Source organism: Artibeus jamaicensis, unplaced genomic scaffold (genome assembly GCF_021234435.1).
Source record: "Artibeus jamaicensis isolate MK-2021 breed Jamaican fruit bat unplaced genomic scaffold, CSHL_Jam_final scaffold_537, whole genome shotgun sequence".
Classification (NCBI taxonomy): domain Eukaryota; kingdom Metazoa; phylum Chordata; class Mammalia; order Chiroptera; family Phyllostomidae; genus Artibeus; species Artibeus jamaicensis.
The window spans coordinates 37,870,102-37,889,196 of NW_026522047.1; the positions used below are offsets into that span (position 1 = coordinate 37,870,102).

Sequence of the window (19,095 nt, forward strand, 5' to 3'; positions counted from 1 at the left end):
AGCCCAATTCAAAGAAAGGGAGTACACAAGAGTGAGAAGTATGCCTCACCGGCTAGAGGCAGAGGTGGGGGCATATTTCCAAAGAGCAGCTACCAAAATGTTATAAAAACATATAGAAATATATAAAGAGTGGTTCTATTGATGGGGAGGCATGCTTTTCCTCCAAGCATGGAGTTTTTTAATTTATTTACTTTAAGAGAGAGGGAAAGACAATGTGTGGTTGCCTCTTGTGCACCCCCTACCGGGGGTGGGAGAACCTGGCCTGAAACCCAGGTATGTGCCTCAACTGGGAATTGAACCACCGACCCTTTGGTTTGCAGGCCTGCGCTCAATCCACTAAGCCACACCAGCCAGGGCCCTCCAAGCATGTTTTACAATAATTTTTCCTGATATTTAGAAATATTTTAAAGTGGAAAAAACTATTATGTATACAACATTTAGAAAACATATTTAGCCCTGGCTGGTGTGGCTCAGTGGACTGAATGCCAGCCTGTCGACCAAAGGGTCACTGGTTCAATTCCCAGTCAGCACACATGCCTGGGTTGCAGGCCAGGACCTCAGTGGGGGGCATGTGAGAGGCAACCACACATTGATGTTTCTCTCTTTCTATTTCTCCCTCCCTTCTCCTCTCTCTAAAAATAAATAAATAAATAAATAAATAAATAATCTTTAAAAAGTCAAAAAAATTTAACCAGGAAAACTTTTACCATATTAATGGAATGCCAAAAGCTCACATAGTACAATGTAAATTGATTATAGTATGTATTAGTATATGTTCTACAAGTGAACTGCTCTAGGAAATTATCAAAAATTATATTGATATTTAATATATAGTATATAGTGAATATCATAAGTATCTAAAGCAAGTTGTATAAATAAATGATCAATGATATAGAAAACACAATGAATTATAACTAAATCAATGCCCGTGACTTATGTTCTGCATTTACACACACACACACACACACACATCAACTTGTGACTTCTTTACATTTTGTTATGGCACATTACTTCTTGAAGGCAGATTTTCACATAATATTAAGAAAGAACAAATACAAGTAGTATATCAAATGAATTGAAACATAAAGTACTTACAACTGTGCTTGACACATAGCTCAAGCATGTGGTACAAGGACCTGTTGTCCCAAAAGTCACTAAAAGGTAGTAAGATATCCTGTGGTAAATAAAATTTGGATATTACAATCCGTCCTTGGAGATTCACATGCACAGGAAAGGCCCTGAGAAGTCCTGAAATAAGAAACTGTTTATCTTTGTTTATCCCTGTGTTTCTTATGCTGCTATACACTTAAATTTCCCCCTGTGAAAATTAAGGGGTTGGAATATGTGAATTCTAAGGTTTATCCTAATAGCCTTTGACCTTAATAATCTTGAAAATTTTTCTAGGGGAATTAGAGATGAGTTTTCATTACATCTATCAAATTTTGCTCCAAAAGTTATTTTCCCTCTACATGATATAAAAATCTACCGTACCAATTAAAGTGTACACATGAACCATGATTATACACATTTTTTGACTCACAAAGAAAACAGTAAGTTCCTCCACAAGTAGTGGGAAGTAAGGGGCCTGAACTTAATGACTTTGGGGTTGCCTTCAATTGACCTCCTTCAGTCTAAAGCACTCTTCTTCAGAGATATCATACAGTACAATCCCTTTATTTACATACGTGGAATCGAAGTCTGGGAAGATGAATCAATTTGCCCAAGGTCATGTAGTTAATTAATTCAGTCACTTAAATACTTAGTGGCTACTATGTCCTGGTATAAGAGCTACTATACCCAAAAACAAATCTAAAAATTCCCTGCTCTTTTGAGCTTACATTCTAGGGAGGTGTGTGGAGTGCTGTAATAAACAAGGAAATAAAGAAATCTAGTAATTCAGGTGGTAACAGACTCAGAACTAAAGCAGGTTAGGGAAAGCGCCTGGGATATGGAGTGGTATGTGGGGCATGTATTTGAGATCAAAGTGGTTAGAAAAATAACACAACATTTAAGTAGGGATTTGGAGTATATTCTGCAGCAAGAGTATTTCAAGAGGGAGCAAGAACAACAATTGTTATCTCTGAAGAACAATAACAAGGAGACCAACAAGGCTACAGCTGAGCACAAAAGGAGAATTGTAGGAAATAAGTCCAAGAAGTAGACAGGGGCCAAATCATATATGGCCTCACAGGTAATGGTAAAAATTATGGTTTTTATTCTAAGGGTAATAGGGAGGGTTTTGTTTGAAGGAGCAGTTTAATCTCATTTTTTGAGAAGATTACCCTGGCTACTGTGTTAAAAGTAAATTGTAAAGGAACACAAGTAGAAGCAGACAGATGAAGGGGATGGACATAGTGGAAGTATGAGCTTAGACTAAGGTAGAAATGGTGTTGATGGATTGTGTGTGATGAGCTATGTGAGAAAGAGGACACAGAGATGGCTCCAAATTTGGGTCTGAGCAATTTGTGAGTGAGGATGCCATTTACTGAATGGGGAAGAAATGGGAACAAGATGCAGGAAAAAGGTTTCATGAGAAAAATGAAGACTTCTATTTTATTTTATTATTTTTTAAAGATTTTATTTATTTACCTTTAGAGGGGAAAGGAAGGAGAGTGGGAGAGAAACATCAATGTATGGTTGGCTTTCATGCGTCCCCTGCTGGGAACTGGCCTGTAGGGAACCGGCCTGCAACTCCAGTATGTGCCCTGACTGGGAATCGAACCGCGATTGTCTGGTTCGCAGGCCCACGCTCAATCCACTGAGCTACGCCAGCCAGGGCAAGACTTCTATTTTAGATATGTTAAGTTGGACATGCCCTATAAACTTCTAAATTGAAGTATTATGTAAACAGATATACGTCTGGAACTCAGAAACAAAACTGGGCTATGGAAATATATAAGATTATCCAGAAAAAGGAAATAAAAAAGAGCTTAGGTGAGAAACCGTATCTTGTTACTTCTATAGTGTTTTAAACTGTTACACTGTCTTTCATAAACTAGAAATATTGTCTATGTAACAGAAATGCTTGAATTAAAGAGGAATGCTCAAAACAAGGTCAGCAATAATGCCCACAACCAAAACCTTCAATTAGGCAAGAAAATACAGAGAATTAGAGGAAAAAGGGATGGAACACGGAGGATTTTATATGATTAAGTTCTGGTTAAAGCCAAAATTCCAGGGAAAACGAGTCAGGACCTGCTGCCAGGATAGACATTCAGTGAGAAAGCAACTCCAGCAACACCTGTTTTGTGAACATGCCATTAGGCAAAGAGCACTGGAGCCAGAGGCAGTGGGGAACAATGGTCAAGATGTTGCTATTGAGGTTTCCCTTGTAAATGAGGAAACAGAAAAAGGGAAATGCATTATTATCCAGTTGTAAAACACTTAAGGAACCCCCCCCCCAATTCAGGCAGTTAGTATGTAAAACAAATAATGTACTAGCTAGAAAGGCAAAGCCCAGTAAAAAAATTTAAATAAAGGAATACAATGTTTGGTTTTTATTTTAAAATAATCTTATAATGAACTAAATGCCTCCAATTTTTTAAAAAACCCACTAAATATCTCAGTTCCTTGTATAATTAAAATGGGCAAATAAGAAACTTCAAAGTATTCTCTATTGTAATTGTCCTTTAAAAACACTGTATTCCTATTAATATTAAAATATATCAGATTAACTGAAAAAATTCACCTGATGTATTTCTTTGATCTATTTCCTGGAAACTGTGGGGAACCCAGGAAGAGAAGGGAGCTATAAACTATCTTCTGAACAACTCACCTCCACTAACATCACTCTAATTTTAATCAACAGATTTTTGCAATATGACTTTATTCAACCACAATACAGAAAATATTTTTCTATATTTTGTTCTTCCAATTTAGATCCATAATACACCAAAGACCCTGGGGTTTAAATTCTTTTTAATTAAATTGAAAAAATTATTCATGCTAAAAAGGAAAGCATTGCAAAAAAAGAAACCCACCAAGGGCATATTATGGTTACTGTGGTGGCCTACAGTAACCATATCTAATTATTGATTCTGAAACTTTGGCTTTGAATCAGGTTGGCAGAGTTCTTGGCTTCATTCCCTATCAAGTAGAATCTATACTTTACTAAATGGACACCCATACTGTAGTAGGATTACTTTCATTAAAAAAAAAGATTCATTACAAAATGTTGGCTTATACTGAGCCTGTCATCATCAAAGCCTACATAAAAATAAATTATTGATCAGGCTCCTGCAGAGCCTGTCATGTTGGTAAGTGAAAGCAGTTCTAGAATGGAGGTCTTGTAGCTCTTGTGCACGTATTACACACACTACATTGCTCTATCTGCCTTTACTTGTACTTGTTTTGAAAGATCCTACTTACTCTATCAGATATAAAGACCATAATGCTATAGTAATTAAGACAATGATAGAAGATTAAACAAAGAAATCAGACTATGGAAAACAATGGTGAAGTAAGTTTCACATATGGAAACTTGATATATGAGGCAATACTACAGTTCACTAGAGAAAGGATGGACTAGTTAGTCATTTAATGGTGCTACCTAGATATCTACGTATTTAAAAAGTGGGATCTCCTCCTCACACCAGATACAATAATAAATTCTATAGATTAAAAATCCACACCTGGCCCTGACCAGGTGGCTCAGCTGATTGGAGCTTCATCCCATACATCAAAGGTTGTGGATTTGCTTCCAATTCAGGGCACATCCTAAATAGCAGGTTTCATCCCAGGTCAGGGGGCGCATAACGAAGGCAACCAATTGATGTTTCTCTCACTCTCTCTCACTCCCTCTCTCTGTAACATCAATAAACATATCCTTTTTTTCTTAAAAAAAAATTTTAAAGTCCACACCTGAAAAGCAAAATCTTTAGAACTGCAGAAAAAAAGAATTATTTTTTATGATCTTGGAGTAGAGATTTCATAAATAAGGCACAATTTTTAAACACCACAAGAAAAAGATGGATAAATAATATACATTAAAATTTTAAACTTCTGCTCATTAAAGGACATGATTTAAAAAACAAAAAGCCAGCCATGGCTGGTGTAGCTCAGTGGATTGAGCACAGGCCTGGGAACCAAGCAACCACAGTTCGATTCCCAGTCAGGGCACGTGCCTGGGTTGCAGGCCAGTTCCCATCAGGGGACTCACAAGGGGCAACCATACACTGATATTTCTCTCCCTCTCTCCTTCCCTTCCCCTCTAAAGATAAATAAATAAAATCTTAAAAAAAAAAGGCAAAAAGCCAAGCTAGATATCTGTAATACATAAAACAAAGAATTGTAATTAAAAAATATGTGTGTATAAACAAGCAATTTATAGAACTCTAAACAGCTAATTAAACATAAGTTCAATCTCACTAGGAATCAGGAAAATACAAATTTAAACTTTCATATGGGGTTCTAACTGGTTCAACAACTTGCAAATTGGCAACTCCTGGTAAAGTTGAAGATTGACACATATTATGACCCAACATTTCCATTTTGAGGTATATATTACAGAGAAACCAGGTGGACATAAAAATACTCACAGCAGCATTATTTGTAATAGAGGAAAAACAAGGTACAACCTAAATATTCTTTAAGTCTGATGGGGTGTCCAACCTTCTGGCATCTCTGCACCACACTGTAAGAAGAGTTGTCTTGGGCCACACATTAAATACATAAACACTAACAAAAACTGATGGGCAAAAAAAAAGGGGTTTTAAGTACATTTAAAATTTTGTGTTGGGCTACATTCATAGCCATTGTGGGCTGTGGGTTGCATGCCCCTGCGTAAAATGGATAAGCAAGTATGATATATACAACAGTGTGGAAGAGCAGAGAAAGCAAAAAAACACACACATATTACCACAGACAAGTCTCACAAACATAATGAATGACAAAAACAAGCTGCAGGAAATATATACAGCTTTGACACTATAAAGTTTTAAAATATTTAACCTAATACTCCATCTTATTTAGGAAAAATATGTACCAACAAATAAATATACAAAAGCACCAAATCCTGGGTGATAAGTTTAGAAGGGAGATTAGATCACAAAGGGGAAACTAGTGTTTTGTTGGTGTTTTCTGTATAAAATGAGTGGTAGATCTATTGACGTTCAATGTATAGTATTATTCTTTATTCATATCTGTATGTCAGAAACATTTATAACACCTTTCAAAAAGAAAGGACAAAAGGAAGTGAAAGCTCCTATAATTATAATACAGTTTGTTCCTGTCAGGGAGGTGCTAATACTTTTGAAATTAAAGCAAAACTAGGTAAGATAACTAAAGTAATGAGTCAGCAAGTAATTCACCTCTTTAACTAAGTATTACTCATTCCCAGTTCTATGTCCATGTATGTTCCTTTTACTCTCTACGTTTATGTTCTCCCATTGTTGGCCCATCAATTTATATGCAACACTATGAAAAACAAGTGTAGTAAGCTGGGATTTCAATTTCCAAGCTTTCCTTTTATCATTAGAGGAAATCATAAAGTACAAATATTTTGCAAATAATCTCATTTCCTTTTCTGAACACAGAGATTACCTTCTTAAAATAATTCTCTCTTCTAAATTCAAGAATGACAATGAGAAATTTACATCCTAATTAACTTTACCAATGACTGCTGTAAAACTCTGGGTGATGTTAACTTTCAGGTTAAAAAAAACAAACATTTAAAAAAATTATCCCATTACTTAAGAAACACATAACTTGTCAAGTGAGAGAGACTAGATACACAGAGTTGAGAAAATGACCTGACAAGTACATTGACAGGAAATAAAGTGGAGTTTGCCTGGTTGAGAAGAAGTTCATTGATAATGGAGTATAATGCTCATTCAAAGTAACCACAGGCTACTATCACGAAGATTTATTATGGCGCCTGGATATATTTAGTGCACCTATTATTTAATTAATCTCATAGTAAACTCACAAATGAGGTAAAAAAAAAGACTTAAAAGCCATAATTCACTCAAGAACTTAAAATGAAAACAACACAATTATCTCAATTCTATTCTAATATTCCTTTGTTCGATGGCATTATGAAATAGAAAATTTCACTCCTTCAAAAGTTACATTTGATGAAACAAAGCACACCTTGAAATTTTAACCAACTTATACCCAAGGGAAAAAAATTATCACCACTCTGATGTCACTCTAGTCTTATGAATTAGAAATAATTAGGAAATGGAACAGGATACTGAATACATATGTCTTATAATAACGGATGCAACAAAACTGGGAAATAAATATTAAAAAACTGAGAAACAAACACTTTAAAAAGTAGAATTTATGCTTAATCTTATTCACATGAAGAACTCTAATCTTCATTCACAGTATATGATACCCATTCTGCATTTTGGGGGATTGAAAAAATAAACTATTGGTTTTTCCCCCTCAAAACAAATCAAATGAAAGGTAGATCATTTTGAAAAGTTCCATTCTCTCTTCCAAATACAAACTGCAGAATAATCAGAAAACAATCTCTAATCAGTTTGTTATTAAGTGGACAATAATGAAAAAGAACACATGGTGTAGACTTTGCCAAGCATTACTATAACAGATCAATTTCCTCAGCCCTACAAAAACTATTTAGGGCAAAGACCATGTTCAGAAGGGAGTTCTTTGAAACTCCTAAAAATTGATTTGCAAGTTCTTGATTTATAACAAAAAAAAATAAGAATTTAATGAAGAAATCGAAGGAACAAAGAAATAGAAAGATATTCCATGTTCAAGGATTTAATAGTGTTAAAATGTCCATACTATTCAATCTTACAGATTCAATACAATGTTTATCAAAATTCCAGTGGCATTTTTCACAAAAACAGAACAATTGTAAAATTCGTATGGAACCACAAAAGACTCCATGTAGCCAAAGTAATCTTGAGGAAGAACAACAAAGCTGGAGGTATCACATTCCCTGATTTCAAACTATATTACTAATCTATAGTAATCAAAACAATGTTATGGCATAAAATAGGCATATAGATCAATGGAACACAGGGGAAACCCCAGAAATAAACCCACACATATATGATCAATTAATTTACAACAAAGAAGCCAAGATTATACAATGGGAAAAGACAGTTTCATCATTAAATGGTACTGGGATAACTGGATGGCCACATGCAAAAAATAAAAAATAAAAAATCCCAGACCACTTTCTTACACCATAAACAAAAATCAACTCAAAATGCATTAAAGATTTGAATGTAAGACCTGAATCCACAAAACTCCTAGAAGGAAACATAGGCAGTAAGCTCCTTGACATTGGTCTTGGAGAAAAATTTTTGGCTCTAATACCAAAAGTAAAGAAAATAAAAGCAATAATAAACAAGTGGGATTACATCAAACTAAAAGCTTCTGCATAGCACAGGAAATCAGCTAAATAAAGAGATAGCCCACTAAATGGGGGAAATATTTGCAAAGCATATACTTCAAAAGGGGTTAATATCCAAAATAAATTACAAACTTGTACAACAGCAAAAAAAATTAATCTGATTAAAATGGGCAGAAGATGAAGGAGAATTGACTTGGGATAGTGAACACATAATACAATACACAGATGAAGTATTACAAAATTATATACCTGAAACCTTTACAATTTTATTAATCAACTTCACCCCAATAAATTTAATAAAAATTTTTTAAAAGAAAAAATGGGCAGAAGAGATAAGACATTTTCCTGTAGAAGAGCCCTATGAGGGGCAGAGAGAAAAAAAAAGGATGGTGGGAAAGAACATTTTGTCAGCATTTCTAGATCACCATTGACTGATTTTTGAAGCAATTCATTCATTTTAGCATTGATCCAATTATGGTCTATGTATACATTTTGCCCTATTTTTTTCTACTGGATCTTCAGTGTATTTTTTAAACCTACAAATTATAGTTATTACTATTTTATAGAAATAGTATTTGTTTAGCTTTATATACATGTTTAGAATTTTATTTCCTCATTTCTTCTTGTATCTCCTTTCATCTAAAGATTTTTATTCCTCTTGAAATATTTAGAAGTTCCTTTAGTACAAGTGTCTTGGTGACAAACTCTGTTTTTGTTTTTTGTTTATAAAGAAATGGATTTATTTTATCCATGTCCTTGAGAACAGGTTGAGTTCTCCAGAAGATACAGAGATGAAATCTGGGGTACAAGATGCTTATTAGGGAATAGTATCAGTGACGGAAATGGGAGTGGAAACAGGTTTGGGCAGAGGAGGAAACTGACCTGCCCTGCTCTCAGAAAAGCTTCGGCTAATCTAGTAGAGAGATGCTCTGGAGAGAATGACATTCAGGGGGTGTCACGTTGGGCCACAGGCCAGGCCTTCTCAGGCCACCTAACAATCCCTTACTGCAGGCAGTCCCAGGAAGGACATGACCTCAGAAAAGGCAGCTAGCTCTCTGTGGCTGCAGGGTCTCTGTTGACCACATGTGCAGCTAAGAAGGACATCTGTTTTGAAGATCTAGCAGTGCATCTCCACGTCTACTACAAGTTTCAAAAGGTATGAATTTCTGGTTGAAAATATTTCAGCATTTTAAAGATAGTATATACTGTCTTCTGGCTTCATTGTTATTGAAGTCTCAGCTATCATTTTCACTGTCAGTCTTCTTTAGGTGATCTGTCCTTTCTTTGAGACCGCTTTCAAGGCTTTTGTCCTTGGCATTCTCCAATTTCACCAAGGTGTGGATTTCTTTTTATTTATCCTACTAGGGGTATATAGTGCCTCCTTGATCTACATATTAATGTGTTCAGCAATTTTGGAAAATCTGCTATTATCTCTTAAAATATTCTCTCAATTCCCTTCTGAAACTCCCTACCAGGACTCTATACTCTTATTAGGCCTTCTCATTCTGGCCCCCATTACTCTTAGCATCGCTTTCATATTTTCCTTGTCTCTCTTGCTGCATTCTGGGTAACTATTTTCATCTACATGCTACTAATTCATTAAATTTCTCTCCAAACAGCAGTCTAAACTGTTTTATATTTTAAAAATTCATCAATTAAGTCTCTATTTCAAAAATTACGTTTCTGGATAAAAACCTGTTATTTATTTCAAGTGATCTCTTTTAGATTGGTAATCTTTCTGTTACTTTCAAGCATTACATACTTATAAATATATTATTCAGTATCTGAAAATTTCAATAGCTGCAGTTCTGATCTACATTTGATATTATGTCCAGTGACTCTAAGGCATAGTAGCTTGTTTTCTCATGTGTTTGGTGGCATGATATTGTGTTATTTGGTTGATCAGTCAGGGGAAATCCTGCAGAAATAATTTGCTTCTGCTGATTGTCAAAAGGTACAACTAACCTGTAAACACTTCAGCCTATAACCATGATGATTCGGTCTCACAAGGGAGTTCCTGGCTCCCTTTATCAACTTCCCAGCTGGCCCAAGTCTGAATTTCCACCAACAGCAACTCACTTACGTGACCCTCCCCCTCCCATCTGCCTGACAGCCCCTGCATGGCCAAAGCTGGATTCTTATTGCTGGCTCTAATTCATACTTGTTTTTGAAGTGGGGACACTCTTTAGGTAAGATCATGTATGGTCTGTTATGTCCCCAATAGCGTGCTCTTTCCAGATTTATTGGTTCAGACTTAATTGTTGATGTTGCTATACTGTCAGAATGGAACTTTTGAGTTTATCATTTTCCTAATATTCTACTTTGAGACAAACTTCTTAGCTCTTTTTTTTTGGAAAACTTACAAAATATTAGTGAACTAAATGATCTTAACACAGTTCATAAAGTCACTGATAGAATTTTACCTTCATCAAAATAAATAAAATGGAAGATTTCATATTTGACCCGATCACATAGGTGGTTGGTAGTAAAAACATAAAACTGAAGGTCAGAAAAACAGAAAAATCACCAAGAAAAAAAACCCCTACACACTTATTTTCACTTCAAAGTTAATCATCTATGTAAGGTCAAGGTTTTTTTTATTGCTGGTGTGCTAATTAGTATTTCAGTTTTTTCATATATGCTACACGTTTATTCATCATCCGTGATTTCCATTTATTTAAAGTGAACAGAGAATTCAAATACTTATAAAGCAATCTAAGTACAAAATCTTAAATTTTTATCTTTTCAGCCAACTCTTTGACAATTCATCTTGTCCATACTAACTTCAATAAACTCTAAAAAAACAAACTTGAGTCTTTCCTAAGTGACTTAGTTTTGATGATAACAATGCTAAAAAATACAAATAAATTAATAAAAGAAAAGAAAACAGTACTTTCTTTTCCAACCCATACTTCAGTGATTTACCTAAAATTTGCCCTGGCTGGCATGGCTCAGTAGATTCAGTGCCAGCTTGTGAACCAAAGGGTCATTGGTTTGGTTCCCAGTCAGGGCACACACCTGGGTTGCAGGCCAGGTCCTCAGTAGGGGGCACATGTGAGGCACAAGAGAAACACATTAATGTTTCTCTCCCTCTCTTTCTCCCTCCCTTCCACTCTCTCCAAAAATAAATAAATAAAATCTTTTTGAAAAGTAGAAAAATTGAACTCAACTCTATATTAAAGTAATACATACTACTAATATAAGCAGGTTTTAGAATAAACATAATAAATATAAAATAGACATAATAAACACCATTAACTATTGATAAAGAAGAGAACTATACAGGTATTCCAGAAAATAACCTCCTAGCCCAAGCATTTAACATGCACTGGTCATCAGATTAATTTATACAGGTCCTGGGAAGTGTAGTCTAACCTAGCAATCTGAAAAGTAAGTTATTTTGAGCATAATTTCTGTTTATGGTACTCTCACATCTGAAGAAACTCAAGTCTCACCCCCTGGTTCTTCCTCTGACAGAAAGGTGTTCGAACTAGGCCCAAACAAAATGCAGTCCTCAGAGAGGACAGATAAGCCATTGCATCAACAGAGGAGGAAAAGAACTGTAAAGGATTGGGTAAAAACTCTAATAATCCTATTACTCTTTTATCCCTTGAAAATGTGTCCCTTCCACTGGAAGGGCTACTAAATTAGGGAGGGGGCTGGAGAGAAAGGAGGCATGGAAAAGGATGGCTTATGGAGGCTCAGCTTAAATTCTTAGGGAGACAAGTTATTTTCTGATCATCATGCACTTTCTCCAATTATGGTGCAACTGGTAAGCCTCAGAAAGCCAAGACCAGAAGCAGACCTAGGACAAAATTTTACAGAGCAGACAATCTGGCCTTTCTGTTGTTGAAAGGGGCAACAGGAACTCCCCTAGACAGACAGACGCACACACCCTTTGAAATAAAAGCACTGTATGCAGCTAGTCAAGGACTTGGAGTTCACAATTGGGGTTCATTCTCTTCCCGTCAGACACAGAAAATATACTATAATGTTCATATAGGAACATGTATTTGTATGTAATGCTATAATTTGGTGGTAATTTTAAGACATCACTTATTTTTATTTTCCATAGTTAGCCTTTGGGATTAAAGCGCTACATTTAATTTGTGGGTAAAGATGACAAAACATCTAAGAAATGGTTAATGATGTGGTCATTTTTAAACTTTAGGACCTCGGGAAAGTTTTTCTACTCAACTTATAAAAAGACGTATTTAACCAGTTTAGGACTACAAGATGCACCACCCCCGTCATTTGGGAGGGATAATGGTTGTTAATGCTGCTGTTGAGTTCTGTTTATATTTACACTGGTGAAATATTATGTTCTTTATGTTATTAAATATTTTACCAATTTTTTGCTTAAAAAATTTTTCCCTATTTTCCTCCTCTAAAACCTAGGTGCGTCATATGGTCCAAAAATATCGTAACTTTGTTGGCTATGAAGAATACTTATTGTAAGTGCTGGAAAAATAAATATACTCTCCTAATTTTTGTGTACTTACTAAACACTTTGTATTTTTAGCCATAATATAATCAATATCACATTCTTTAAGGTGTTTTCACTAGGTTTCTCCATATTTTTTAAAGAAACAAGAGCAAAAACTCGTAATTGTACTATAGTCACAGAATTATTTGATTTCCATACTTATTTTTCTCCTAGACTATAAAATCCTTCAGAATAGGAGCTGTAGCTTATTTATTCACTTTTGTTTCCTCAGCAACTGTCAACATGGCATAATGGTAGATGTAGTTGCATCTACATTAATAAATGAGATTTATAAGGGAAGAAAAAAACTGTGGTTTATGAGAGAAAAGTCTCTAGATTCATTTGATATTAGACCCGAGAAGAACCTTAGAGATTATTTCATCCAATCCCCTAATTTTACAGATGAAATTACAGCCCTGGCTGGTGTGGCTCAGTGAATGATTGAGTGCTGGCCTAAAAACCAAAGGGTTGCGGATTCAATTCCCAGTCAGGGCACATGCCTGGGTTGCGGGCCAGGTACCTAGTAGGGGGTGTACAAGAGGCAACCACACATTGATGTTTCTCTCCCTCTCTTTCTCCCTCCCCTCACCTTTCTAAAAATAAAATGAATAAAATAAAAAAAAGAAATTATAGAGTTACTAAAGATAGAGCTAGTCAGAGATACAGCCAGGACTATACTGCATTTCCCAAATACTCATTCCAGTGTGTTTTGCACAAGAACAGGTGTAAAGTGATGGAATCAGAAAGACAATTCATATTCCAGCTATCACTTACTATTTGAATTTGGATAAGTTGTGTAATTATGACACTCAGTTCCCTCATTTTTTAAATTGAGTACATTCTAACTTACTAAGCTATAGTAAAAATTAAATGAGATAATGTATATAAATTTGCTAAGTACCGAACCTGGTGCATAGTAAACACTTAACAACTAAAAGCTTCTGCAATTATTACATTATTTTGCTTCTATTTACATTCCCACAAGCTACTGAAATTATTGCCTTAAGCTGGTGTGGTGATGACTTCAAAAATTATTGGAATAGCCCTGGCTGGTGTAGCTCAGTGGATTGAGTGTGGGCCTGTGAACCAAAAGATCGCGGTTCGCTTCCCAGTCAGGGCACATTCCTGGGTTGCAGGCCAGTTCTCAGCAGGGGCCAGTTCCCAGCAGGGGATGCATGAGAAGCAACCATACATTAATAATTCTCTCTCTCTCTCTCTCTCTCCTTCCCTTCTCTTCTAAAGATAAATAAATAAATAAATTTTTAAAAAATCACTGGAATGAAGGTGTATTGGCATGCGTTTATTATAATGATGTACTAGCATTTATTTTTTATTTCATTTATTGTAAAAACCTAATAGTACTACACTGTATTGAGTATTTTTAATACCATTATGCAAATAGCATAGTATGATGATTCTCAAAAGTAGTAATGAGAAGTAACTAATGATATACAAGGACAGAAAAATGGCATCCAGCTGCTGTTATGAAAGAATTTTCAAAGGTGATATAGAACAATGCTTGCTGTAGATCAGGGAATGAAAAACCACAGCCTGTAGACTAAATCTCCTGCAACTGTTTTTGTAAACAAAGCTTTACTGGAACAATTCCATTTGTTTACATACTGTCTATGGCTGCATTTGTATTATACCAGCAGAGTTGAGTAGCTGCAACAAAAACCATACAGCAGGTATAGCAGGCAAAGCCTAAAGTATTTACTGTTTGACCCTTTACACAAAGTTTATTGTGACCTGTAGATCGTGCCAAGTACACTGAATTTTTTCCTAAAATGTGTAAACCATTTGTATACCAGATATGTCTGCAGTTAAGACTTAAACTGAACTTACAGCCTAAGCTGACCTGTTTAACAGAACCCAGAATATTAGTAACTTGTATGCTTTAATGTACTTATCCAAAAGTGCCATTTGACAGCATTTTACAACCTGCACATTATAAAAGCATTAATAGTTTTCGATAAATTTCTTTTAATATTCTATAATATAATATTTTCCTATTAAAAATGTAGAATATTTTTTCAGGGAATTCTTACTTTTTTCCTCTATTATGGGCACTAAACAATTTTGAGGAAAAATCAGTTTGATACCAGGATATCACAAGTAGGATATTTACCACTTTAAATATTAGTAACAGGAAAAAAGATTAGTAGCTCTATATGTTGAAAAGAAATACTCACTGTCCCTAATGTCTCATGGCCCTTTCATAAACAATAATTCCTTTTGGAATTGCCTGGTAAAAAGAAGCACTCTTATCAGAAAATGAAGCTAAAATCTTAAGTTAGATGTGACGTATTGTGTTTCTGTATTTTTCTGAATCAACACTAGATAAACAGCAGATGGGGTGCCTTGTGTGGCTGAAAGAATACTAATAATGTGTTCTGTTTTATATAAAAATTTATTTTTAGAATTCTACAAATGGCTCTAATGTCAATTTGATAGTCTTAGCTAAGCTGTTTGTATTATGGTAACACATTTCTGCTACTAAAACACAGGTTCTAGTATTGAAATTCCTTGGGATACATAGCTTTGCATTAGATGGATGAAAGAGATTTAAAAAATGAACAGGCATTTTAGGAAAGAAAATGTGTTCTTTTGAAAAGAAATGTTTAATAGAAAACACTATGATTATAGTACAGAATATCAGAAATAACACTTTTTCAAGCTTCAAGAAGTATGTACCTGTAGTTGCAGAATACTGATATTTTCCTTTGTGCAAGGCATTCTAGCAAGAAGTTTAAATTTATTTTCTCCTTTAATCTTCATAGCCACCCATAAGATAGATATTACTATATGTAACATTATTTCCTACATTTTACATGGGGAGGCTGAGGATCAAAATGTTAGAGACAAGACATAAACCCAGCCTCTCTGCCTTTAAAGCCCGTGTTTTTAACCAATATGTTACACTGAAATGCTTTTTTAGAAATATCAACAACCTTTGGGACTTGTAACTCTTTCACAAAATGCTCTGAGCCTCTTAGAAGGCACTAAATAAAAGACATTACTTTTTTTAATATTTATTTATTTATTTATCTTTAGAGGGGAAGGAGAGAGGAAGAGAAATATCAATGTACGGTTGCCTCTAGTGCGTCCCCTGTTGGGAACTGGCCTGCAGGGAACTGGCTTGCAACCCAGGCATGTGCCCTGACTGGGAACTGAACCGCGATCCTCTGATTCGCAGACCAAAAGACATTACTTTAAAAAACCCAAGTATTTGGAAAATTACTAGTATGTTAAATAATATATCAGATGGAAATGCACTTTAAGAATAAACTTTACTAATCTGAAATTGTAAAACAGACATTCTGACAACTCAGGCTATGTATATTTCATAATTAATTCTGGATTCAGGCATTAAATACTACTTTCTCAAGTATTATTTAATATACATTTTGAGAAAGTGTTCTTGCTAAAACCAGTTAGTACAATGTATTTTAAAATCTAAGCAGTAAAATTCTGTTTACAGCAAGGATACTGTTTTAAATGTTTTTAAATCCTTTATACAAGCCCATATTTCTTCGAACTATGGACTTAAATACAAGCCATTTGCATTAAACACAAGTGGTATTTTAAAACAATTAGACAACTGCTTTACAAACTGATTTTTCAAATATCTGACGGGGACCAAATATATGGTGACTGAAGATGACCTACATTATCTTGTTAATCAGTATCACCCCAACAAATGTAGTAAAAAGACAATATTTGAAAGCTTCAGTAAATAAGAAATGACTATAAAGCAACCTCACTGATTTTTAAGCAAACATATTCAAATATTATTCTCTAAGTCGCCTAGTAGGCTACTCTAAGGATAACATCATTGCTTAATACATTCAAAAAATGTCTCATTAGAAATGATCATCAGAGCCTGCAAAGTATTCTTTTAGGCAAGCTCAGGAATAGCAAATGCTGTTCAATTATATATGAATAAACTTCAAATAGGAACTTAATAACTCTGGTACTCAATTCACAAGTCTATATGAGTATTTTATCAGTAAGATAATGAATGAAAACTAATTATTAAAATATTAAAACATCAAAGTAGAACAAATATTGTATGATTCCACTTAAATGCAGTGCCTAGCGTATAGGCATACCTCATTTTATTGTGCTTTGCTTTATTCCACTTTACAGATAATGCATGGAGACCCTCCACCAGCAACTAGATTATGACTATCTGAAGGCTCAGGTGATGGTTAGCATTTTTTAGCAATAAAGTATCTTCTCTTTAAGGCATGTACATTATTTTTTTAGACATAATTCTATTGCACACTTAATAGACTACAGCCTGGTATGAGCATTAACTTTTATATGCACAGGGAAACAAAAAACTTCTTGTGATTTGCTTTATCATGATACTTGCTTTACTGCAGTGATCTGGTCTGGAAATGAACCTGCAGTATCTCCAAGGTATGCCTGTAGTCAAATTCACAGAGACATAAAGTAGAATGATGGCTGTAGGTGACTGGGAGGCAGGTAAGAAAGGGGAGTTGTTGATTGGTCAAGTTTCAGCCTGGGAAGATGAAAAATTTCTGAAGAATGATGGTGCTGAGAGTGGCACAAAAACAAATGTATTTAGTGCCACAGAACTATACACTTAAAAATAGTCAAAATTGTAAAATTTTGTTACTATTTATGGGGGATATTTTACCCTCGTTCAAAAAAAACAAACAAAAGCAAATACCCAAGTGACTGTCTCTCGTTTGTCAGTGGGCTCTACTCTGAGTGGACTATACTTTGCTCACAACTGAACTATTGTTAATGTGTGTCGCCATATTCTTTCTTTCTGCTTCAACTTCCTCCCTTTAGAGTGGCAGGAATGAAGCCATACTATCTATATCATAAGGTTGTTTGGGTATCAAATAAGATCACAGATTTACCCACATAAAATTTACACAAATAAGAGTTCATATTTGTAACACTTTATATTTTTTGAACAAGCCAAATTTAATGCAACACCTATTACTTAAGATTGAAAAGAGTCACAAGTGAGTTCATAGGATTCATACAAGGAATAAAACTTTAATCATGCTTCCACTAATCTTCCAGAACAGCCTCTCAACTGCTATGCTGAAAAAAAAGTTAACGCTAAATCTGGAAAAGAAAAATACTGCAGGGAATTAAAAAATGCATGTATGTGAGTATTAATCTATGAGGTGTTAGTGTGAAAAACATCCCTTTCCATCAGAATTGGGAAAATTTTTCTATGAAGAAAGGCCAGAAATTCCCAACTTGATATAATAAAAGGCACATACATATACATACATACAGTTGTTTGGGGCCAGTATGGAAAAATGAATGAGTGACCAAAGTGGTTAATAACAGTTTTTTGGTTAAACTTTAAATAACTAATTAATGCACTTCAAAAATTAAGAGACATTCACCATGCATGAGTTGAATTTTCAAGAATTCAGAAAAACAAAGTATAGTTTACCACTGAACAACACAGATTTGAAGTGTGTGGGCCACTTATATGCAGATTTTTTACAATAAATACACAGTCAGCCCTCTGTATCCCCAAGTTTTGCAACTGTGGGTTCAACCAACCGCTAAGTGTATATATGCACTGTTCTATGCCATTTTATAAAAGGGACTTGAGTATCATAGATTTCGGTATCCACAGGGTTCCTGGAAACAATTCCCTGTGGATATCAAGGGATAACTGTAGTTCAGTTTTGGGGAAGTCAAAACTTATATACAGATTTTCTATAGCATGGGGGTTGGCACCCCTAATCTCCACGTTGTTCAAGGGTCAACTGTAATTCTAAAAAAAAGCAGAAGAAACAAAGTAAGGTAATGACAAAAATAACTAAACTAAAAAGATAATCCTCTAGTAAGACTGATCAAGGGAAAGAAAAAAAAGATCATACATTAGGAATCGAAAAAGCAAATAGTAACAATTTTCAAAATAAAAAATGTGAATAGCTTTATACCAATTTATTTGAAAAGAGGAAATAATTTTTTAGAAAAATATAAAGTCCCAAAAATTCCTCAAGAAGAAATAAAAGACCTGAATAAAACAATTATGATTAAACAAAACTTGTCTTAAAAGGAAGAAGAGAGGTGATAGCTACTAGTAGTATAGCTCCAGAGAAGGTTTTAAGACGAGAGATAAATACTTAGCATCAACTCCTCTGAATTACTTTCCTTGTTCTACTCCTTTCCTAGAACTAAATCCCAGATGAGTGTGAGCAAGTGACTATACATTTCTAAGCCGCAAATGAGACAGATGTTTAAGAACTCTACAGAAGGAACCTAAATA

General features: G+C 34.7%; 1 protein-coding gene across 2 annotated transcripts in view; it reads right to left on the minus strand.

The window, feature by feature from the left end:
• Window positions 1-19,095, minus strand: part of FZD3 (frizzled class receptor 3) — a 76,856-nt gene that overhangs the window by 23,620 nt on the left and 34,141 nt on the right. The window contains exon 5 of one of the 2 annotated variants that reach the window (XM_053658726.1): window positions 18,518-18,597. The exons of the other annotated variant lie outside the window; for it this stretch is intronic. Within the exon in view, the coding sequence (XP_053514701.1) occupies window positions 18,586-18,597 (12 nt within the window). The 3' untranslated portion in view covers window positions 18,518-18,585. Of the gene's footprint in view, window positions 1-18,517; window positions 18,598-19,095 lie in introns of those variants that run through there. 2 annotated transcript variants of the gene reach the window in all.